A 24,843-nucleotide genomic window follows, 5' to 3' on the forward strand; every position below is an offset into this window, starting at 1 on the left:
ACAGATCCGCTTTTGACAGCTCAACCCGGTCACAGATTTGTACTGAAAAGTCCCGGGTTTCTCTTTGATCTGCTGCACTGAACAGCCAGAAACAGATACAAAAAAGTTTCTAACTTAATTATTTATTGGCAGAGGGCCCAGAGTAGATACTTGACATACTTCTGTGACAGTTTGATAAGAACTTAAGACTCACAGCTTAAAGGGCAATTCACCTTCATTTGCAAAACTCTAATAACATACAAAAACCACAAAAATATGTTTTATGTCTAAACCTGCCAAACTATGTAAAATGAACAAGGTAATCAGGGGGTGTGGTCACAAAAATCGGGCGTGACCAAACAATTGTTGGGAGGTATGCTATGGGACCTTACAGCAGCCGCAGTCCGGGCCTGACTTGAAGATCAAATTGATTATCTCTAATACGGACGATATTGGGTGTACCAACATGGCAGCCCCAGCCATCAGTGTTCAGCTTTATCATCCTCGTTAGACGTGGTGTTGCCATAGGAAACAGCTATCCTCGGTTTCTATTGGACATTTTGTGTCACCGCCCAGTCGATATCAGCAAATGAGTGTTGCTAGAGGCTATTTCGCTCATTCTATTGATTAGCGTTCCCTGTGTGTCTTAGCCAATCAGCGTTTGTCTGTGTTGCGCAGGTCGGGAGGCCGGTGCAGCCATTTTGTTCACCATCGGTGGAGACCCGCGTATTTGGGAGGCAGCGTCGACGATGGGGGATCACCACGCACAATACCACCGGGGAGGATATCCTCCAGGGCCGCCTAGAGACTATCGCAGGGAAGGGGAAGGCCGCTGTAAGGACTGCAAAGCTGGGGATAGACAATGGCGGGCAGGTCTTTGAATCGGGGGATGTGCAAAGAATGGGGCTTTGTGGGATCTGTTTGATTAAAAGCAAATGTCGCTAAAGCAGAATATGGGGGAAATGAACGATTTTGAAAAGCTCTGTAGTCGGGATTTATAGGACGGGCTGTAGATTTCAGTAAGGCCGGGGGGAGCGGCTGGGGCTTATTGTGGTATCAGGGCTAGTAGTGATATAATGGGGCAGGTATAGAGAGTCATTTGTGTTCTATTCTGTCCAGTTTATATTCTATATTGTGAGTCCTGTTCTTTACTGGCTCCTCCACGCATTTAAACTGCTTAATACTATTCCCTAATACTTCATTCTATCCTACGTTCCATAATGTAATGGACCTTTAACATGAGTGATGTCAATGATTCTCCTGCTGTATAAATTAGGGATGCAACAAATCCAGGATTTGGTTCGGGATTCGACCTTTTTCAGCAGGATTCCGATTCAGCGGAATCCTTCTGCCCGGCTGTACTGAATCCTAATTAGGAGTGGGGAGAGAAAATCACATGACTGTCACAAAACAAGGAAGTTAAAAATGGTTTCCCCTTCCCACCCCTAATTTGCATATGCGGATTTGGTACGTTATTCGCCTAAGTCTTTTGCGAAGTATTCAGGGGTTCGGCCGAATCCAAAAAATCGTGCATCCCTAGTATAAATGCACCCTGTATGTTCATTTGTTATGCAGTAACATACCTCCCAACTGTCCTGTTTTGAGCGGGACAGTCCCTCTTTTGACAGCTCTACCCCCAGTCCCTCATTTGTACTTGAAAGTCCCGATTTCTCTGCACTGAACTTATTTTTTTGGACTTAAAGGAGAAAGAAACCTGTTATATTAAAATCCCCACCCTACATAGACCCCCCTCCCTGCTCCCCAGCCTAGGTGTTACCCTCGGTAAATGCCCCTAACTCTTTACTTACCACTCATTGCAGATTCAGCGCATCGTAGTTCACGGGCGCCATCTTCTTCTCTCCGGTAAACTTTGTATCTTCTGACGCTTCGGCAATTTCTGACTTTCGGCACATGCGCAGTTGTTAAAAAACTGCGCCGATACGGTGCTTATTTCGAGAAGATTAACGAAGTGAAGAAGATGGCGCCCGTTTAATCTGATGCCCTGAATCTGCAAAAAGGGGTAAGTAAAGAATTAGGGGCATTTACCGAGGGTAACACCTAGGCTGGGGGGGGGGAGCAGGCAGTGAGTCTATGAAGGGTAGGGGATTTTAATATAAAGGGTTTGGTTCTCCTTTAAAGGGGACCCGTCACCCATAAAAATGATTCAAAATCCTATTTTATTACATTAGTCAACAAAATTACCTTTAATTACAATATATACATTATTTGAATCTTGTTTCCTTCAGTCTGGGAATTCATAATTATAGCAAACCGGCAGCAGCCATTTTGTGGACACTGTTATTAAAGGAGTTGTTCACCTTCAAACAACTAGTTGTTTTCCAATTACTTTCTGTTTTATACGTGTCATCTGTTTTCTAACATTGAAGTTTAAAATGTCTTTTCATGTTCTAAGGGCTCTTACTGACGAGCGTTTTTACCTGCACTCCCCTGCGTTCCGTTTTTCGGCGTTCAGCCGCAGGGGAGCGCAGGAATAGACGCATTAAATTTTTTCCAGTGGGGCTGTTCTCACACAGGCGCGTGTAGGCGCCGAACGCAGGAAAAATGCAGCGTGTTGCGTCTCAACCTGCGTTCAGCGCCTACACGTGCCTGTGAGTACAGCCCCATTGGAAAAAATGTAATGCGTCTATTCCTGCGCTCCCCTGCGGCTGAACGCAGAAAAACGGAACGCAGGGGAGCGCAGGTAAAAACACTCGTCAGTAAGAGCCCTAAAGCAGCTCTGAGAGGCCCGACCCTGTAAACTGTTAAATTGATACATTTAGTTGATACATTTCTTATCTTTGTCCCTGCTGAGCAGAATCTCTGGGTTTCATTACAGGCAGCTGTTAGAATTGATACAATAGTTGCTAATACGCCAGAGATGCTGCTGAGAAATGTATGAACTCAATGTTGCAAATTGTAACAGTTTAGAGCAGGGGTGTCCAAACTTTTGGCTTGCCGGGCCACATTGGAAAAAGAAAAATTGTCTGGGGCCACACATAAAATACACTTTTAATTGTAAAAGTAAAGGAAATAAACAGAAAAGAACTACAATGCCAGTTGGATAACCAGATAGAGCTATACAATGGAATATGGGACACCTGGATAATAAATAGACGTATTATTATATTATTATTACTAACTGGGCAATGGGCAGAGACCCCCCTCCTCCTATTTCCTCGGGAACCAAGAGTTTCAAACTGGGCCGCATTCATATGCATCCTGGGCCGCATGTGGCCCTCGGGCCGCAGTTTGGACACCCCTGGTTTAGAGTCTGCGTCTGAATTACTGAGCTGTCAGACTCAAACACCAGAGATTTTTCAACTTCAAACTTAGATTTTGGAAAAACAGTAAAAAAAAATTAAATAATGGAAAGTAATTGAAAAACGTCTTTATTTCTGGGGAACAATCTGAAAACAACTGAACTGAAAGTGTTTGGAAGGTGAACAACCCCTTTAAGGCAAGCCTTTCATCGTCTCAGAATCTTGTTTGTGCACCAGAATGGGGGACCTGATGTTCATCCCCATATCCTGGCTACACAATTAAATGGTAAAGAGAGAGGGGGAATGTGGGGAGAGCAGTGACATCTAGGAAGTGCTGAATGGAAAGTGAAAGTAATTGTCTGCCCCACCTCTATGCTCATGGCATAGAGGAGGGGCAGACAATATTTGACAGCTGAGATTTTTAAATGAGCTTAGAACAGCTATGAATGCTTTAATGAAAAATAGAAATTGGATTTCATGTTTAATTTGAAAAGGACTTTTACTATACAGCTTTTCGTGTCTGGTTGACAGGTCCATGTACAAAAAAATAATCTCTCCATTTCCATATAAACTGCTGTCTGAATGCTGGGCATTCCTAGGAAGAAGACATTTGAGTGCCAACATGAGGCAGAAGTAGCTTGGGTAGCAGAGGGCTTGAAATAAAGACAACCTATAAAAAAAAATGGTATAATCTTTTAAAGGACATGTAACCCCCCAAAAAAATATATTATCCGAGAACAGCCTCTTTAGATAACTGCCACTTTTGTTGTTAAAAGGTTAACCATAAGGCTGCAGTATCCCCTTAATCACTTCTTCTACTCCTCTAACCCACTCTCTCTCCTCCCTTAGGAATTTATTTTGGCTGTTGGCTCATGAGCATGCTCAGTTGTTCTCAGCTCAGATTACTAAACACACCCTCCAGTCTAACAGCCAATGAAGAGATAGCATTATTTCCCATAGAATCTCTATAGTATAGGCCGAACTGCCCAAGGAACATGCATTGATGCACACTACTGTATAAATGAAAGTGCAGCAAACTTTCATAGTTGCTGTGCAGTGACTGCAGCCCAAAATATGTGGCACCGTATTCCCAAAAAATATAATTATTAAAAGAAAAACCTATCGGTATTGTTTTTCTCTTTGGCAAGAGGCAAAATAGGCAAATAATAAAAAAAAAAAATTAAACAAACTGGAAAGGTGAAATTACCCATTGAAATTGACACTGAATGTTTTTACTGTTGTTTTATCCTGCAATACCTCACCGGCATACTCTTATGGGTTATATTTGCCCAGCATTTCTTTTAATTAATCGCCTTTTTTCACATGACATAATAACTCCACATTTATACATCACAAGGAGACCATTATTCCACTAATATGTATGTGCAATTCTGAGATAACCAAGGGGTTATCTAATGAAGATTAAATAATAGCTAAAAAATAAACTAATAGGATGCGGTGCCATATTTGGAAAGTGTTTACATTACACATTTCATTCAAAAAAGAATAACTACAAGACTTGTAGACGGACTGAATAGAAAGATAAGCACTGAATGTAAGAATGATTAAACTGAAGCCTTTGTCAGCCAGAGGAATAACTGATAAAAACAGTGAAAACGTTGCTTAGCGTAGGCTGTCCTATAAAATAAGGTTTTTTTCACGTTGAACTTCCTCTTTATGTATTTTGCTTGTCTTGCTGAAAGCATTCTTTATTTTCTTCTGATTCCCAGTCTAGCAGTTTGGTCTAGTCTAGTAGCATTGAGAATATGCATATATAATGTTGCATACGGGTAGTTTTCTCAAACTGAGACTTGATATTCAATAAAAGAAATAGCGGGGCAAAAACATGAGCCTTAAAATTGTATCCTTAAAGGGCATGTAAAGGCAAAAAAATAAAATCCCATTTTTACTTTCTTTAACGAAAAAGAAACCAATCTCCAATATACTTTAATGAAAAAATGTGTACCGTTTTTATAAGAAACCTGACTGTATGCAGTGAAATCCTCCCTTCATTTACTGCTGTGGATAGGAATTGTCAGACGGTCCCTAACTGCTGAGCAGGGAAACAATCATACTTATGAACAGCAGGGGGAGCCCCTTACTTCCCAGCCATGCAGAACTCAAGCAGCTTTGTTTATGACAATCCCTAAGCAGCCCAGACCACACTGAGCATGTGCACAGTCTTAGTCTTGCAGAGATGTTTCACAAAGTTACAAGATGGTGACCCCCTGTAGCCAACTTTGAAAGCATAAATCATTTGTTTGATTAGGCTTGTGGTGAGGTCCGGACTGAGAATTAAAATAGGCCTTGGCATTTCAGGTACACAGAGGCCCAAACAGCCCCCACCAGCCCACTAAATACTGACTTTCTATTGCACCTTATAGCAGCCCCTATGGCATTTGCCAGAACCCACAGATTGCCAGTCCAGCCCTACTTGTGGTGCAGTAAGTTCATGTTTATATTTAGTATACAAAATACAGCATTTCTAGCCTTACTCTATTTTAGACTTTACATGCCCTTTAAAGGGGTTGTTCACCTTCCAAAAACTACTCAGTTAAGTTGTTTTCAGATTGTTCCCCAGAAATAGTTTTTTTCAATTACTTTCCATTATTTATTTTTTACTGTTTTTCCAAAATCTAAGTTGAATGTTCCTGTCTCTGGTGTTTCAGTCGGGCAGCTCAGCAAATCAGGTGCAGACTCTAAACTGTTACAATTTTGCAACATTTAGTTGATCTATTTCTCAGCAGCATCTCTGGAGTAATAGCAACTATTGTATCAATTCTAACAGCTGCCTGTAATAAAACCCAGGGATTCTGCTCAGCAGGGACAAAGATATCGACTAAATGTATAAATTTATAACATTTTACAGGATCGCGACCCCCCTCCCAGAGATGCTTTAGAACAGGCATGTCCAAAGTGCGGCCCCAGGGCCAATTGTGGCCCTTTATCAAATTTACACCGGCCCTCAGCCTCCATCGTGAAATTAAAAATAATGTGGCCCCCCAGCACAGTGCAATCAGGAATTGTGCACGTACTGGTACATAGTGACGCGCCGCTCTCACATACTTCTTTAGTTTACTGTACTGGCACATCACTACTTCGATTGCACCTTCAGCCCTAAAGACGTATGCAAGAGTGGTGCGTCACTACATGCCAGTACATGTCTATTGCTAACACCTTCAGCACAAAGGCAGCAGTATAGACAAAGTGGCAGATCATTTCACTAATGTGCCCAAATATTACTGCTACGGATACTTTAAATGAGTTTAATGGTGTTAATGGTTCAAAGAATGTCAGGCTAAATGGTCGGCCCCACACATTTTCACCTCACCAAATCTGGCCCTCGTTGCAAAAAGTTTGGACACCCCTGCTTTAGAAGGTGAAAAATTGCACTTTACGCTTTAATATTACAAAAACGGTGACACACATATAATAGAAAGTAATTGGAAAAAGTCGTTATTTCTGGTGATCTATCGGCAAACAACTAGTTGTTTGAAGGCGAGCAACCCCTTTAAAGGAACAGTTCAGTGTAAAAATAAAAACTGTTTACATAGGCTGTTCAAAATAATAAATGTTTCTCATATAGTTAGCTAAAAATGTAATGTATAAAGGCTGGAGTGACTGGATGTGTAACAAAGCAGAACACTACTTTTCAGCTCTCTAACTCTGAGTTAAGGGGGGGCCACATGGGACATACCTGTTCAGTGAGTTTGCAATAGATATCTATTTACCAAGTTTTTATTTTTACACGGAACAATTTCTTTAATATTGTTTTGCATTTTCTGTACCACTCTGCAGTTGCTCTTGTGGAGAAACACTGTAGTGTAGATTTCTAATTACATGTCTTTCTCCCCCCCCAGATTATGGACAGCAGCCTTCAGAAAACTATGGAATGTCTGGTGGTTTTCCCCCATTCAGGCAGGAAGGAATCAAGCAAGAGCGAGATCAGGGCTATGAGCGCTATGATAGGAGACCTGCAGAGCCGCCACCACCTCTCTTGCCAAATATCGGTACTATTTCTCTTACATTCTAAAGAAATGTTGCTGATTATTATTTTACACAAGCTGCTGTAGTGTATACTGAGCCAGTTGCTCTTTCTTTTTATTTGTCATCTGTTTGCAATCCTAATTCCCCAGTGCGAAAAAAAAGATTTGTTATATTAGTAGGATTGTACTGCAGATACGTGGCTACACAGCAGCTTGTTTATATAAACTATAGTAGTACTTATCTGTTATCTGCTGTGTATCCTGTGCTTGAATGGCTAACCCCATGGCTACACAGCAGCTTGTTTAAACTATAGTAGTACTTATGTTATCTGCTGTGTATCCTGTGCTTGAATGGCTGCCCCCATGGCTACACAGCAGCTTGTTTGTATAAACTATAGTAGTACTTATCTGTTATCTGCTGTGTATCCTGTGCTTGAATGGCTAACCCCATGGCTACACAGCAGCTTGTTTAAACTATAGTAGTACTTATGTTATCTGCTGTGTATCCTGTGCTTGAATGGCTGTCCCCATGGCTACACAGCAGCTTGTTTATATAAACTATAGTAGTACTTATCTGTTATCTACTGTGTATCCTGTACTTGAATGGCTGCCCCCATGGCTACACAGCAGCTTGTTTATATAAACTAAATTAGTGTTTATGAAGCAAACACACCAGTTTTCCCAGTGCAGAGGAACAGTATATTTTATACACTTTCAGTTTTTTATAGTAATTTTTATTAAGCAAACACTCCACTTTTACCAGTGTAGAACAACAGTATATATTAATTACTTTGATGCACTTTGTTATTGGTGTTACTGTTCTTTTAACGACCCTATTCTACCTTTGTCTTGTAGCTTTGAAAACCGAGTTTAAGCAAGAGCAACCAGATCCAGGTTATAGGGGGCCCAGTGCTGCTGGCAATCAGCCACCATTTCAAAACCGTAAGAGAGGATTTGAGGATCGGGGCCGTGGATATTATGAACACCGAGATGAAAGAAGGTATGTACTTCTTGCACATCAGGTGAGGTGGAGCACAAATAGCCAGTTTTATTATTAAAACATAGTCTTAAGTTGGCTGCACAAACAGGACCTTGGTGGGTCCCATCTGAATAAAAATTGTGAAATATAAATGCTGATGCTTTTGTGTCCAAGTTGACTGATCACCCCCATTGGCATTAGTAAAGTAAGATTGCTGGCCAATAACAGAATGTCTAAAGGATTGATAATCTGATAGGTCAAGTGTGGTGATTGGTTAAATCTTTTCAGTGCAGCCATCCTTAATTGGCATTACTCCGCAATATTTAGTATTGGTTAAAAATGCGTGTGCACCTTTACTGCAGCTACTTTAGCACTGTTGAGAGACTGCGCAAGAAACATCCCCCTTCTAATACAGTTTAATGTGGAGGATGCAAAAACTGTTTTCATTGTAGTTTGTCTTTTTACCTACAGAGCTCGATCACCACAAGGTGTTGGAGTTGATGATGATGACGTGTTTGATGAAAATTTTGTTGTTCTTGATAATTGTGAGTATAAGCACATAATTGTTTTTCATAGGTTGTGCCATGTAAAGCATTTTTGTTGCCTCTCCTTGCACCAGATCACATTCCATTTAATTGAATAGGAGACATTATAAATACAATGGCACCTATTAAAGAGTGGGTAGAAACAAGGTGGTACTTTAAGTGTATTCAACTTAGTTTTTCTTGTTTTATGCTGCATATACAATTCTATATTAAAAATATTAAGGTAATTATTTGTGATATAGTTAATTAAAGCGGTAGCCTTTATTATGATGCAGACATTGATATTCTGAGACAATTTGCAATTTTGTGGTGATTATTTAGCTTTTTGTTCAGCAGCTCTCCAATTTGATATTTTAGCATCTACCTGGTTGCTAGGGTCTTATTTACTCTAGCAACTAGTAATATATAATATAGTTTAAATCTACAGATCGTAAAGCAAATTTTAGCTTATCCATTAGTACATGCTTTTATATTTGAAATGCCTCTTTTTACTTAAATACATGCTTGTTTTGATTAAGATCAATTAGTGCCTGATTCCCAGGTTATAACAGGTTGTTGTGTAACATGCCAACAATTATTCTCATTCTTCCCTAGACAATAGTGATCTGCATTTCAAGCTTGATAAAGATCGAACTGTGGGCTACCCGCTAACCATGGAAGGCTTTGCTTACTTGTGGTCAGGGGCCAGAGCTACTCATGGAGTCAACAGAGGTAGAGTTTGCTTTGAGATGAAGGTAAATAATCTCTCTCTAGTTCAGAAATATTCAGAAAACTTTATGGAATTTCTATATTTGGATTATTTGTTGTATTTTTTCTTTAGGTCACTGAAGAAATGGCAGTGGGCCATTTGCCCTCCAGTGAGCCAGATCCACATGTGGTCCGTGTGGGGTGGTCTCTAGATTCATGCAGCACCCAATTAGGTGAGTTCTGAAAAAGGTTAACTGACAAATTAAAAATCCATTTTATATTTAGAATTTTTTATTTAAATATGCTGAATAACTTTCTCTGTACATTAAAGGGATACTGTCATGGTAAAACATGTTTTTTTTTTTTTATAAAACACATCAGTTAATAGAGCTACTCCAGCAGACTTCTGCACTGAAATCCATTTTTCAAAAGAGCAAACAGATTTTGTTCAATTTTGAAATCTGACATGGGGCTAGACAAATTGTCAGTTTCCCAGCTGCCCCCAGTCATGTGACTTGTGCTCTGATAAACTTCACTCTTTAATGCTATACTGGAAGTTGAAGTGATATCACCCCCCCCCCCCCCAGCAGCCTAACAGAACAATCAGAAGGTAACGAGATAGCAGCTCCCTAACACAAGATAACAGCTGCCTGGTAAATCTAAGAACAGCACTCAATAGTAAAAGCTAGGTCCCACTGAGACACATTCAGTTGCATTAAAGGAACAGTAACGTCAAAAAATAAGTGTTTTAAAGTAATGAAAATATATTGCAGTGTTGCCCTGCACTGGTAAAACTGGTGTGTTTGCTTCAAAAACACTACTATTGTTTATATTAATAAGCTGCTGTGTAGCAATGGAGGCAGCCATTCAAAGGAGAAAAAGCTCAAGTTACATAGCAGATAGAAGATAAGCTCTGTCTGATTCGTTAACCTGTGCCATATAGCCGTTTCTCCATTTCTCCCATTGCTCCACAGCAGCTTATTTATATGAACTATAGTAGTGTTTCTGAAGCAAACAGATCAGTTTTACCCATGCAGGGCAACACTACGTGATATTTTCATTACTTTAAAACACTTAAATTTTTTGGTGTTACTGTTCCTTTAAGTAGGAGAACACAGCCTGCCAGAAAGCAGTTTCATCCTAAAGTGCAGGTACAAGTCACATGACTGGGGGCAGCTGGGAAACTGACAATGTCTAGCCCCATGTCAAATTTCAAAATTAATTATAAAAAATCTGTTTGCTCTTTTGACAAAATAATTTCATTGCAGAATTCTGCTGGAGCAGCACTATTAACTGATGTGTTTTGGAAAAAACATGTTTTCCCATGACAGTATCTCTTTAAATTTCTCCTGGTATTAAACTAATCTTCATGCATCCGCTATAAATGAGTGTTTAATTAATTTGACTTTATTCATACTGTTGCCACACAGGGGAGGAACCTTTTTCTTATGGCTATGGAGGGACAGGAAAGAAATCTACCAACAGCAGATTTGAAAATTATGGGGAGGTCTTTGCTGAACATGATGTTATTGGCTGTTACATTGTAAGCTTTTTTATTTTTTTTTGAGAATGACTTTACTGTGAATGATACACCTTTATTGGAGGCCTTGCTCTAAATGTAAAATGAACAGTTTCACATTTTGAATGTTTGCCCATGTCCTTCTAAATAACACCTGCCTATTTCCAATTCATTATAGATAAGTTGTGACATGGCAATTTCTGTTTGACAACTTTTGACCAATTCTTTAATCTCCTCTAAAATATAGGACTTTGAATCTCATGCAGAGGCTGAGATATCATTCTCAAAGAACGGACGTCCCCTTGGTGTAGCATTCCGTGTGCGCAAGGAGACTCTTGGCGGACAGGCTTTATTCCCCCATATCTTGGTCAAAAACTGTTCTGTGGAGTTCAACTTTGGCCAGCGTCCTGAGCCGTTTTGCTCTGCAATGCCAGGATTCACATTCATACAGTGTGTCCAAAGGGTCCGGGGCACTGAACCCCCTAAAAATAAGGCAGAGTGTGAGGTAAGTTCTATTTTAATATTAGTCTAATAAAAAACATATTGTATGGTCACACCTTGATAAAAGTATGTACGTAATGTACACAAATGTAAGCATTATATTTCAATTCTGTTTAATTTAACTGTATAAATAATCGGTGACATTATGTTTAAGGCCTGTGTAGGTTTTTATAAACCCTGATGTTGATTTTGATTTTTGTTGTTTTTAATTCTAAATTAGGTGTGCTTAAAAGTTTGTAAACCCTTTAAAATGTTTAAAATATTTTTCTATGAATGTGACCTAAAACATCTGATAGGACATGAAGTCCTAAAAGTACAGTAGATGTAGAAAACCTAGTTAAACAAATATATTGAATAAAAATTATTATAACTGGTCATGTATTTATTGAAAATAATATAGCTACCTGTGGTAAAAGTAAGTAATTCAGTATCCACTTACTTCCACAAAGTGTTTGATGTGACCCCCTTGTGCAGCAATAACTGCAACTAAACGTTTGTGGTAAATGTTGCACATCGACTTGGAGGAATTTTAGCCCAGAACAACTTCAGGTCTTGGATGTTAGTGAGTTCTTTCCACAACATTTCAAATTGAGGATTTCGTCTGATTTCACCTTCAAATGATATGATAATCCTAGGGATTAAAGGGATGCTGTCGTGGAAAAACATGTTTTTTACAAAATGTATCAGTTAAAAGTGCTACTACAGCAGAATCCTGCATTGAAATCCATTTTTCAAAACAAGAAATGGATTTTTTTATATCTAATTTTAAAATTTGCTATGGGGCTAGACATTTTGACATTTCCCAGCTGCCCTCAGGTCATGTGACTTGTGCTCTGATAAACTTCAGTCACACTTTGCTGCTGCACTGCAAGTTGGAGTGATGTCATTACCCCTCCCTCCTACAAGCTGCTGTAATGTAAATAGAACCCTGGAAAAAATATTTTATATAGATAGTTTATTATATTTGTTTACACAAAAATGAATGGCAGAAACACAGGAGTACACTCCCAGGACTGATGACGGGGAATAAAAAAAAAAAAAAAAGGATAAAATAAGGAGGACATACTTGAAAACCAGAGGAAGTCTAGGAAGGGTTAAAATAGTTCATGAAAAGGAGGCAGTAAGTAGTTAATGTAAAAAGAAGTATTGCAGGTAGGAAAGGAGCGCAGTTTGTGTGAGGTGGATAGCAGAGGGAACTCACAGCTCCTTTACCTCATCTAGTAACCAGTAAAACTAACTAGGAAGGCAGCAAGGAGAGAAAGTTCCCTCCTCCAAAGGAAAGCAGAGAACAAACTTACAGAACGGCAGGAGCTTTGATAGTGTCTGTGGGAGGAGGGGCTGCTAGTGCAGCTGTAGAGCAGAACAGGAAAGTGAAAGTAATTGCTTCCCTGCAAACCATGTGACCTCTCTCCTCCAAACATCACACGCATGGGCAGAGAGGGGAGGGGGAGTGTACAGCTAGATTCTCATGTCGTAGTGCGACCTGGCTTTTCATTACAGAGTGGCTGCCTCCAAGCACACGGGTAATGCTGTGCCTGCTGTTAGAGCAGCACAGGATGAATGTGTAATGAGCACAAATGGAAGCCCCCATGACAAAATACAAACTAAAATAACTTATGCTTGGATTTGTGGATTAACATTTTATTTGCCAGACAGTGTTTATGGATGTGTGTTTTTTATAAAAATGCAAAAAAAAAATTTTTTAAAATGACGACAGATTCCCTTTAACTTTCTTTTGCCACATGCAGATATGTTATTGGATCTTATTTTTTTTCTAATAAATACATGACCAAATATAATTTGTTGCATTTGTTTAACTAGGTTTTCTTCATCTACTTGTTTGAAAATCAGATGATGTTTTAGGTCACATTCATATAAAAATAGACCTTTTTAAAGGGTTCACAAACTTTAAAGCATGAAGCTTTCTTAGCTGTAATATTGGTATGTAGGCAGCCATCTCAGGTCATCGTGCCTTATCCTGTACAGCACACAATTTACAGCTCTTCACAATGGAGCTGCTCTCTTATACGATATTGTTTCTACTACTCAATGTTATTGTCTCGGGGTACTTTTTACTAATTGAGTGCTATTATCTATCTTTACCATGGAGCTGTTACCTTCCCACTGGTCTGTTGTTAGGCTGCTGATGGTATGGCTCAAACTTGCAGTGCAGTAGTAAAGAGTCTCTAAAGTTTATCAGAGCACAAGTCACGTGGCTGAGGGTATCTAGGAAACTAACAATATGTCTAGCCTCATATCAGATTTCAAAATTAAATATAAAAAAAAAATTGGTTTGCTCTGTTCTGAAAAACTGATTTCAGTGCAGAAATTGGCTGGAGCAGCTCTCTATTCAAGCCCAACTTTATGTATTATTTTTTTTAAAGATAGGCGTTACTTCCATTAAGGAAACTTCTACATAAATAGAAAGTTGGCATAATATATGTAGGGAAAGCTTTGCAAATGTATTCAGCAAATATAATGGCTGTGTGGAGTTTTCCCCACAGGGTTATCATTGCAGTTCTTTTGTAGCATACGGCTTTTATTGATTGGATTTGTCTTTGCATTCTGTAATTTGACTTGCATTTGCTTTTATTTGTTCGTCTTGCCTTCCATTAAGATTTTGATGATGGTTGGCTTACCTGGTGCTGGAAAGACAACTTGGGCTGTGAAGCATGCTGCTGCACATCCAGAAAAGAAATATAATATCTTGGGAACCAATGCAATCATGGAAAAAATGAGGGTAAGACAAACTAACAGGTACACTATGTATATGTGATTGTTATAACCATTCCAAAGTTACCAGCTGCTAGTATGAAATGTTTTTTTACTGTTAGTTAAAAATAAAACACTTCCTCTATTCTCTTTACAATCAGTTGGGAAGCTCTGAACAGGTTTAATTAAATATATATAATTTTTTTTTATGTTGAAATAAATAAACAAAATACAGTACTTGCTTAAGGCTATAGTTGACATTCCACCCCCTCTGTTTGTCCTGTTTGCATTACATTGTTCCTACAGGCCCATGTGCAACTTTGGATAGGCTTCATTTTAGCAGCTTTCAACCAAAAATTAAAATTTTTATTGACCTTGCAGTAGGAAGTTCCATATCTCCTAAGCATGATAATACAAAATACATATAGTTCTGTTGAGATTTATTAAATCATGTCACTTCAACCTAAGGAACATATCCAAAATATGATCATTTATCACCTAAGATGCTGCCAAAATTCTTATTCACTCTCTCGTCATATCATGTCTAGACTACTGTAACTCTCTCACCCACTTAATTCTGATCTTGCCCACTCCCACACCTTGTGTATTAATCCCTTCCCTTCAGATTGTAAGCTCTTTCTGCGCAGGGCCTTCCTCACCTTTTGTATTGATTGTGATGTATGTATACATATGTTCTATGTATGTAATTCATGTGATTTAGTTGTATAAACACGTACTTTACAGTGCTATGAAATATGTTGGCGCTATATAAATACATGTTAATAATAATAATAATAATTTCTGACTATTCCTTGATATTTTTTTTACAACCAAATAGTCCCTACATGTTTTGGGCCTCAGTCAAGGAAGTTACATCCTGGCTTAAAAAATAAATTAATTTGTGCATTCTGTCTCCATAATCATATTTGTACACACACATAAAAAATGTTTTTAAAAAAAGAGAGAGAATCTTCTCTACAATTCTCGTAATGTTATCTCCGTTCAGGTAATGGGCCTTCGAAGGCAACGTAATTATGCAGGGCGCTGGGACGTCCTTATACAACAAGCAACCCAGTGTCTGAACCGTCTTATCCAGGTTGCTGCCCGTAGGAAACGAAACTACATCCTGGATCAGGTAAGATAGATGAATAACCTAATCTAGATTCAGTCTTCTGTTACAGTGCATGACCGGTTAAATTAGTGACGTGTGGGCTAACCTGAAATCCACAGGTTTTAGCCAGCATAGGTGGGGCCCTGATTTGCATTGGCTGGTTAGGGCCAGTTGACCTTTTTTGTTGATCCACAAATCACTAATGCAGAAGTATGACCAGTGTTGACTTTTTTTTACACCCAGACAAATGTTTATGGAACGGCTCAGAAAAGGAAGATGCGTCCATTTGAAGGCTTTCAGCGCAAAGCCATCATAATCTGTCCCACAGATGCAGAGTTGCAAGATCGTATAGTAAAACGTACAGATGAGGAAGGGAAGGATGTTCCAGACTCTGCTGTGTTGGAAATGAAAGGTAACTTCCATTTGCATATTCATTTCCTATATGTTTTATAACATCCTTAATATGTAAGAATGTTGAAAAAAAAACTGTGTAAATGTTTTTACTGCCACTTCAAAGATTCTATGATTGACAATAATATACTGTTGTGCTGCACTGGTAAACCTGGTGTGTTTGCTTCAGACACTGTACAATGGTTTATAAAAACAAGTTGCTGTGTAACCATGGGGCAGACCCCATGACCACAGGATACACAGCAGTTAACAGATAAGCTCTGTAGTATACAATGGGATTCTTCAGAACGTATCTTATCTATTGTTTATCCTGTGCTTGAATGGCTGCCCCCATGGCTAAACAGCATCTTGTTTATATAAACTATAGAAATAGAAAAAACCCTCACGGCTCTAACCAAGTGAATTACATTTCACTTATATGGCAATTATGAGCCAAATGGCCACCCGGTGATTTAATTGACTTGGGTGCGATGCCCCAAGTCCGTCACTTTGGGTGAGATGTAATAAACCGTATGATCCAAAGCATATATCTGAATCAATATGGAAATGCTTGCACTCACCAATGATAGGGGGTGGCCCGGGTGCAGCGCCCCAAACCCCTAGATGTGTGGAAAGGCATGCACTCCTGCAACCACCAGGTTTGTAAAAATTAGATCTTTATTCCAATGGTAAAAACAAACATTACGCGTTATTCGTCAGGACGTTTGTTTTTACCCTTGGAATAAAGAGCTAATTTTTACAAACATGGTGGTCGCAGGAGTGTGTGCCTTTCCACACATCTACTTTATATAAACTGTAGTAGTACTTATCTGGTATCTACTGTGTCTCCTGTGCTTGAATGGCTGTCCCCTTGGCTACACAGCAGCTTGTTTATATAAACTATAGTAGTACTTATCTGTTATCTACGGTCTCCTGTGCTTGAATGGCTGCCCCCATGGCTACACAGCAGCTTGTTTATATAAACTGTAGTAGTGTTTCTTATGCAAACACCCTAGTTTTACCAGCAGGGTAACAGTACATTATATTATCATGCCTTTAAAACACTTTTTTTGGCATTACTGTTCTTCACTGAAAGTCTAAGTGGAAGTTGTCTAGCAGTTCTATTGTGTGTAACAAAAAGACAGAGCTGTAGTCCTCAATGAAAATAAAACTACATCTTGGGGTCTTTAGTGTCTCAGTGAAAATTTGAGCTTCACTGGGCAATAGTACAGGTACATCCTGAGAAAGAAAGCACTGGTGAACTCGGCAACACGAAAAGACCTGGATGTCCATGGAAGACAGAGGTGGATGATCATAGAATTGTTTCCATGGTGAAGAGAATAAAAACCCTTCACAACAGCCAAACAAGTGAACAACACTCTCCAGGAGGTAGGTGTATCGATATCCAAGTCTACCATAAAGAGAAGACTGCATGAAAGTAAATACAGAGGGTGCACTGCAAGGTACAAGTCACTCATAAGCATCAAGAATAGAAAGACTAGATTGGACTTTGCTAAAAAAAAAAAACATCTAAAAAAGTACGTGTGTGTGTGTTCATGCGAAACACGTTCGGCGGATTGTCCAGTGAATAAAGATGTTCTAATCACACGGCTGTTCTGTTGAGTGCGTGCTGCAAGGGAATCATACCACATCATCTACAAAACATGGCGGAAGCAGTGTGATGGCTTGGGCGTGCATGGCTGCTAGTGGCACTGGGACACTAGTGTTTATCCATGATGTGACACAGGACAGAAGCAGCGAATGAATTCTGAAGCGTTCAGAGACACTGTCTGCTCAAATACAGCTAAATGCAGTCACATTGATTGGGAAGCATTTCATAATACAGATGGACAATGACCCAAAACATACAGCCAAAGCAACCCAGGAGTTTATTAAAGCAAAGAAGTGGCCAAGTTGTATTCTTGAATGGCCAAAGGTGGCCATACACGGGCAGATAAAGCTGCCGATATCGGTCGTTTGGACCGATTTGACAGCTTATCTGCCCGTGTATGGGGGCTTCCGACGGGTCTTCCCGATCGATATCTGGCCACGATATCGATCGGGAAGGTTGGATTTTTACCCGACCGACCCGTCGGAGCCGCTTGGCGCATCGTAATTCGATCGTTCGGCCATACGGCCGAACGTTCGAATTACCCCCGATATAGCCACGCAGTTTAGTGGCATATCGGGGAAAGATCCGCTCGTTTGGCGATGTCGCCAAACGAGCGGATCTTGGAGTCTATGGCCACCTCAAGTCAGTCACCTGATCTGAACCCAATAGAGCAGCATTTCACTTGTTGAAGACTAAACTTCGACAGAAAGGTCCACATACAAACAACAACTGAAAGCCGCTGCAGTAAAGGCCTGGCAGAGGATTAAAAACTCAGAATCTGATGATGTCCATGAATTCAAGACTTCAGGCTGCAAAGGGTTTTCAACCAAGTATTAGAAAGGAACATTTTATTTTCAGTTTTTTTAATTTGTCCACTTACTTTTGAGCCCCTGCAATGAAGTGATTGTGTTAAAAAAAGGCTTTAGTTCCTCACATTTTTAGGCAATCTTTTTGTTCAACCCACTGAATTAAAGCTGAAAGTCTGCAGTTCAACTGCATCTGAGTTGTTTCATTTAAAATTCATTGTGGTAATGTACAGAACCAAAATTAGAAAAAAGTTGTCTGTCCAAAGATTTATGTACCTAACTGTATATGTATGTCCAAGAGAGTAGCAAAATGGGGAACCAAATCTGGTTATGGTGATTGGCTGAAAGGAGCATGACCAGATTTGGTTCCCCATTTGCTACTCTCCAAGTCCTACCTCTCAGAAGCCATGTTCAATATCTTGCACTGATGAGTTCTAACAAGATCGAAACAGGCTGTCTGCAAGTTTGGATATATGGCTCTGAACCATTAGGCTGTATCTGTGCTATAATCCAGCGGTTCTGGATGCATAGTTGGCCAAAGGGACACAAAGGAGTGATTTGCATGTCTCCGCCCATGATGCTTTATGGGAGAATCAAAACTCTCATTTTTGTTATCTAGGCAGTGCTGTGTGTATGGCATGAGACAAGTAAACACCTTCTGATTCCAGAAGGCATCACTTTGCATATGTCAAAAAGAGAGGAGCACTTCTTTTTACTCGAGGATATTAATTTATCAACTGGTAGATAGAGATCGTGTACCACATATAACCAAGTTAAGTGTTAAAGGGATATTTCAGTTTTAAATTGAATTTGTGTGATGCTGCCATTAATAATCTAAATAATAAAACACAAAAATAAAGACCAACTGCAAATTATCTCAGCTTTTGCTCTGTAGTTCTCCAAATTGGACTCTCAGCAGCTATCTTATTGCTAGGGTTCAATTTACCCCTTACAACCCAGTGGTTTTTTGTTGTTTTTTTAGTCTAAATAAAGATAAATAAATATTTGTAAGCTGGAAATTGGCAAATAATTCAAAAGCTTTATAAAATGAAGACCATTTAAAAATACTGTTTTGTAATCTACTAAAATTTAACTAAATGTGCACTACCCCTTTTAAGTTCTAATAATATTAAATGAAAAATATTCATTATCCCTTTGCATAGTGGGTTTGGCCCAAAGTGCTTATCTTGTGTTCCTTCTTGTTTGCACACAGCAAATTTTTCTTTGCCTGAACCTGGAGAATTCCTGAATGAAGTTGTTTATATTGAGCTCCAGAAAGAAGATGCAGAGCAACTAGTGCGGCAGTACAACGAGGAGGGGAAAACAGCTGGGCCACCACAAGAAAAACGTTTCAGAGGCCGTGGAGGTGGACCCTCTTTTGGGGGAGCAGGAAGAGGAGATGGAATGGGAAGAGATGGTGGAGGGAGAGGAGATGGTGGAGCAAGAGGAGACGTTCAGAGGTTTGATAGTCGTGGTCCACCTGCAGGACACAGAGGAGGTTTTCAAGGAAGAGAAGGAAGCTCTGCTGGTGGTTACCGAGGAGGTGCTGGAGGTGAGCAAGACATTTAAGATGATTTTTGGGGTCTAAATATTCTGCATTTTTCAGGTGTGTAATATGTACAGTAGGGGTACTTTAGTGACAAGTAGTCAAGCTGCACCTCACCCTAACCAGCCAACTCTCAATCTGATCCAGCAAGCCATCTGTATTTATAGACCCACACATGACTTGCCCAGTTCTGATGGCACCATAGGTTGGGAGGTGAAGTAGGAGCTAGTGTGTAAATACCAACTGCTGGAGAAGGACATGGGCAGAGTAAAGGCTAAAAACATGTGTGGATGTCATTCCAAACCTGCAGGTTTTAGGCCCACACATTAACCATCTTGCAGTTCATTTACTAGAGCAGATTTTCTGTGCGCAACTGCGTTGATTTAAGTTTTCCCTCATGTTGTTAAAGTATGGCTTGGGTAGATTTATAACATTTGGGGCCATGTGAGCATATAGCATATGCACATGTACAGTGGGCCTTAAAGGAAAACAATGTACGTCTCTATAAAAAGATATTGCATAAAACCGCTCATATGTAAAACCCTGCTTCATGTAAATAAACCATTTTCATAATAATATAATTTTTAGTAGTATTGGGTAATCATAAATCAAAAACTGCCATTTAAAAAATGCTGCTGCGAGAATGCTGCTTCTTGTGGCACAGGTAATTCATGGTGTTTTATGACCCATTTGTCAATACCTAAAATAAGTTGTGGTGGATGCTTGATAATTTTTTTTTTTTTTTTTTTCCAACCCCTTGGATATTGCTCCCAGTGGCCTCAAAGTAGGTGCTTATTTTTGAATTCCAGGCTTGGAGGCAAGTTTTGGTTGTATAAAAAAAACAGATGTACTGCCAAACAGAAGTTTAATGTAGGTTGACATTCCACATAGGGGCTACTAAGTGGCCAATCACAGCCCTTATTTGGCACCCCAAGAGCATTTGTCATGCTTGTGTTGCTCCCCAACTCCTTTTACTTCTGAATGTTGCTCATGGGTTCAGAAGGTTGTGGATCCCTGCTCTAAAACATGTGGCATGGTCTGTGTTGCCGCTAAATTTGCTGATCCGTGTGGGGGTGTAGTACCACGGAATATGATCTTATATTCTCTCTCATTAGAGACTGCACATATAGATTTTTTTTGGCCGTGTACCATATGTATGACCAGAATTTTTCAGAGATTGTAAGGCCTAGATCTTGCTCCCATTTAGCCATATAGGGTTGGTGTATATCTGTAGTGTCTGATGCTAAGCTTCTATATAGGCTGGAGATCAGATGGGCCGGGTAGGATCTGTTTTGGCAAATGGCTTCAAAGTTGGTTAGTGTGTGGTTCATTTTGGTTTTGAGTGTAGTTTCCACATAAGTGAGCGTAAGCATATTTGCTTCTATCCAAGGGGTAAAGTCTGTTGGGGTGCCACCTGGCGTGAAGTCTGTATTATAGAGGGTCCTACATCTGGAGTTAGTGCTTAGTTTCATTTTTATTGATGTTGAATCCCATAGATCTAATGCTTGTTCTGCTATAGGTAGGATAGTTGGGTTAGTTCTGAAAGTTTGTTATCCAAAATAGATGGGCTAGCTGTAATGGAGTTGTGAAGTGGTTCTTAGTTTCCTTCCATGGCTTGTTGTTTGGGGCATGTATGTGGATCATGGTTTCTAGTCATATCGGTATATGTTCCAACCCTCCAAAAGATTTGGGCTTAGTCATGATAGCTGCCTCGATTCAGGGTCTTTTACCTTCCCAAATAAAGTCTAATATGGCCTTTTGGAGGGTGTGTGCTGTTTTTTTAGAGAAGTCTATTGGTAGTGTTCCGAATAGGTATAATAACCTCGGCAGTAGTGTCCTCTTGATTGCTGCTATTCTGCCAAACAATGAGAGGTGGTATTTGTGCCAGGTGAACAGATTAGGGTAGTTGCCTCTGTATACGGTGTCATATGATGGAGTCAGGGCTTGTTTTAATCACAAATAGGGTTTATCATTTTTAAATGAATGTTGCCTTTTTCTACTTTAGGCTTTAACAGAGATGGGCATAACCAACAACCCCAACAGAGCCGCTGGTCTGGGAGCTCTTATGATAATGGCTCAGAATCTAGAGGGGGCTATGGTTCTAACAGCCAACAGCAGCATTATAATCCAGGAGGTAGCCAGGCTGGTGGATATGGAAACAGTGGTCCATCATCAAATTCCTTGCATAGTGCACCTAGTAACTACAGCCAAGGGCAGGTAAGTGAAGGCAATTATTTTCAAGTAACGTTTAACTCCTAAACATGTTCTCCATCTTATTTTCTTTTTGCCACTTTGTGCAGCAGAACTACGGGCAAGGTGGCTACAGCCAGGGTGGTGGCAGTGGCTATACTCCCAATTACAACCAGAGCTACAATCAAGGGTATAGCCAACTACCACCTCATCAAAGTTCTCCGCCTGCCCAGCCACCCAACAGCCAGAGCAGCTACAGCCAGCAGTATCAACAGCAGCAACCGGTAAGGTTTGGTAGTATGCCAGTCATTTCTTAAGGAAACTCTATTCTGTTTTTTAGAGGCTGTCTAGATCGCTATTGGGTGGTATATTGTCTTGTGTTTTTAAAGGAACAGTAAGAAAAAATTAAAGTGTATTAAATAATGAAAATATAGCACTGATTACACTGCACTGGTACAACTGGTGGAGTTGCTTCACAAACACAACTATAGTTTATATAACAATCTGCTTTGCAAAAGCTACAGGATACACAGCAGATTAAATACACGCTGTAGATGGGATTCTTCAGAACTTATCTATTATCTACTGTGTATCCTGTGCTTGAATGTCTGCCCCCATGGCTACACGGCAGCTTGTTTATATAAACTATAGTAGTACTTATCTGTTATCTACTGTGTATCCTGTGCTTGAATGGCTGCCCCCATGGCTACACAGCAGCTTGTTTATATAAACTATAGTAGTACTTATCTGTTATCTACTGTGTATCCTGTGCTTGAATGGCTGCCCCCATGGCTACACCGCAGCTTTGTTTATAGTAGAGTTTCTGAAGCAAACACACTACTTTTAACAGTGCAAATCAACACTACATTATATTGTCATTCCTTTAAAAACACTATTCATTTTTTGGTGTTACTGTTCCTTTAATGCTGTTGCAGGTAATCATTTTACACTTTCTAATCAATGCCGTATAATTTTAAATGTTCTGCAAATAGATGTATGCATTTGTGAGTGAGTAAAGTTATGATTATTTGGGTGTCACGTTGTGAAATGTATTCTTGTTTCCACATATTTCTAAAGTATGGAGGACAACAGTGGAGCCAGTACCAATATCAAAGCCAGGCTTCTCCCCAAAATCCTAGTTCAAATCAAGGTCCTCCCCAAGGTCAAGGGCAGTGGAACCAAGGTTCTTCCCAAGGTCAAGGGCAGTGGAGCCAGTGGAATTATAGCAGTGGTGGATATGATCACCCTGGGAGGTATGGATCACAAGGAGGAAGCCACTGAAACCGGAGTTTGAATCCCCAACAGAATCATCAGTCATTAAATGAGAAAAGTGACATTTCATCTGTCTGACACCAGACAAGTCAGAAGGATTAAAACTGGATTGGTCCAATTCAGGACTATTAGCAACAATTGATACATTTGCCATGATTTTTCCCCTCCCAAAAACCAAAACCACCAACAATCGACCTGTCTGCATGCGAAGGATACAAAAAATATATCCCAAAAACTCTACAATTCAGTTAAAAAGTTAATCTTATTCAACATAGAATTAAAAGAGTAGCCAATCGATATTCCGCCTTACGTATTTCATACCTGCTGGTACTTATTCATAGGCATTCGGAATAAGTACCAGTGGGTATGAAACGCGTAAGGAGGAATATATATTGGTCTGTATGCCTACTCTTTTAATTCTATGTTAAATAAAGATTAACTTAATTGTAGAGTTTTTGGGAGATATTATTTTGTATCCTGTGAACTGGGGGCTATATCCCAGCAACTGGCCCTTTAGACAGGCCTTATAGACTGCAGCAGACAAGCGCTATTATATTTCTGGATGCATGCAAAGGAGCCTAATATCTGGAACTTTATTAATTTGTCTTTTAATATTTAGCGTTCGCAAGTACACCATAAGTTTTTGCATCTAAGTGGGTGAAAGGAATTCTTTAGTTCTGAAGAGCCATTTAAAACTAATCATACATTTTAATGTGAATTCTGCTCTTTTCTGTCTTAAGAATAGATAATTTATCAAAGAGCAATATTGCCTTCAAACATTGTAACAATCTGTGTTTCTGAGACCGCCACCCTTTCCTTCAAAAACAACTACAACGCTTTGTTTTTACATTCGTACGTAAGGTGCATTGTGTATTATAATATAACTACCTTAAAAAAAAAGCATCATTCTGTTTTAACGTAGAATAATAATGTTTTATTGTGGTGTCAGTTGTTAAATAGTTTTGCCATTTCAAATTCCTTTGTGTATGTCCAGGTAAAAATAGGCAGTTTTCCACATCACATTAGCAGCTAATCCGTTGAGAGCATTTGTAACTGTTTTGTTTTTATTCTATTTTTTTTTTTTTTAATTTGGGAATAAGTGAATATTGAATTTTGAAATGTTTACACGATTTCCTGTGTTCATTATGAATTCATTTAAAAGCACTGCTTAAAAAGAAATTAATGTATCATGCCAAAATCTTACAGAACTATAAATGTGATGGGTTTATGAACGAATAGGTAGATTGCTAGTCAGTTTGATAAACTATAGCAACCAACCATAAATTTGCTTTTTACATTTTCTAAGGGGTAGTTCACCTTTTAATTAACTTTTGCAGGGGAATGTAATTAGTCGCAAAGCACAAAACCATTTGCACCTATAAGAATAAAAATCCACATCTCACAATGCAATATTGTTCCTTAAACTGTTGCATTGCGAATTTTAATTGCGCATTGCGAATTTTAATTGCGCACTCTTAAAGGGATACTGTCATGGGCAAACATGTTTTTTTCAAAACACATCAGTTAATAGTGCTGCTCCAGCAGAATTCTGCACTGAAATCCATTTTTCAAAAGAACAGATTTTTATATTCAATTTTTAAATCTGACATGGGGCTAGCCATATTGTTGTCAATTTCCTAGCTGCCGCCAGTCATGTGACTTGTGCTCTGATAAATTTCAGTCATTCTTTACTGCTGTACTGCAAATTGGAGTGATATCACCCCCCCCCCCAGAAGCCTAACAACAGA

At 39.4% G+C, this 24,843-nt stretch overlaps 1 protein-coding gene across 4 annotated transcripts; it reads left to right on the forward strand.

The window, feature by feature from the left end:
- The first annotated feature begins 618 nt into the window (after positions 1-618).
- Positions 619-24,218, forward strand: hnrnpul1.S (heterogeneous nuclear ribonucleoprotein U-like 1 S homeolog). Of its 4 annotated transcripts, none has more exons than XM_041575315.1 (15): positions 619-852; positions 7,100-7,249; positions 8,081-8,225; positions 8,676-8,749; positions 9,344-9,483; positions 9,570-9,669; positions 10,867-10,979; positions 11,203-11,460; positions 14,074-14,196; positions 15,175-15,303; positions 15,523-15,691; positions 19,301-19,639; positions 21,639-21,850; positions 21,937-22,107; positions 22,901-24,218. In XM_041575315.1, exons 1-15 carry the CDS (start codon positions 729-731, stop codon positions 23,102-23,104), a joined length of 2,451 nt encoding a protein of 816 aa, XP_041431249.1. In that variant the 5' UTR covers positions 619-728; the 3' UTR covers positions 23,105-24,218. The 4 variants fall into 4 exon arrangements, with proteins under 4 accessions (XP_041431249.1, XP_018088819.1, XP_041431248.1 ...); XM_018233330.2 differs by having other exon boundaries at positions 620-813; XM_041575314.1 differs by having other exon boundaries at positions 621-852; positions 21,934-22,107.
- The last annotated feature ends 625 nt before the right edge of the window (positions 24,219-24,843 follow it).

The sequence above is a fragment of the Xenopus laevis genome, chromosome 8S (genome assembly GCF_017654675.1).
Source record: "Xenopus laevis strain J_2021 chromosome 8S, Xenopus_laevis_v10.1, whole genome shotgun sequence".
Lineage (NCBI taxonomy): Eukaryota > Metazoa > Chordata > Amphibia > Anura > Pipidae > Xenopus > Xenopus laevis.

Bases quoted from the DNA above. Each gene is read 5' to 3' on its own strand.
- hnrnpul1.S (XM_041575314.1), top strand. From the start codon at position 729: ATGGGGGATCACCACGCACAATACCACCGGGGAGGATATCCTCCAGGG. The intron at 7,250-8,080 runs GTACTATTTCTC...TTTGTCTTGTAG, and splicing joins ACCTCTCTTGCCAAATATCG to CTTTGAAAACCGAGTTTAAG. The intron at 9,484-9,569 runs GTAAATAATCTC...TTTTTTCTTTAG, and splicing joins GAGTTTGCTTTGAGATGAAG to GTCACTGAAGAAATGGCAGT.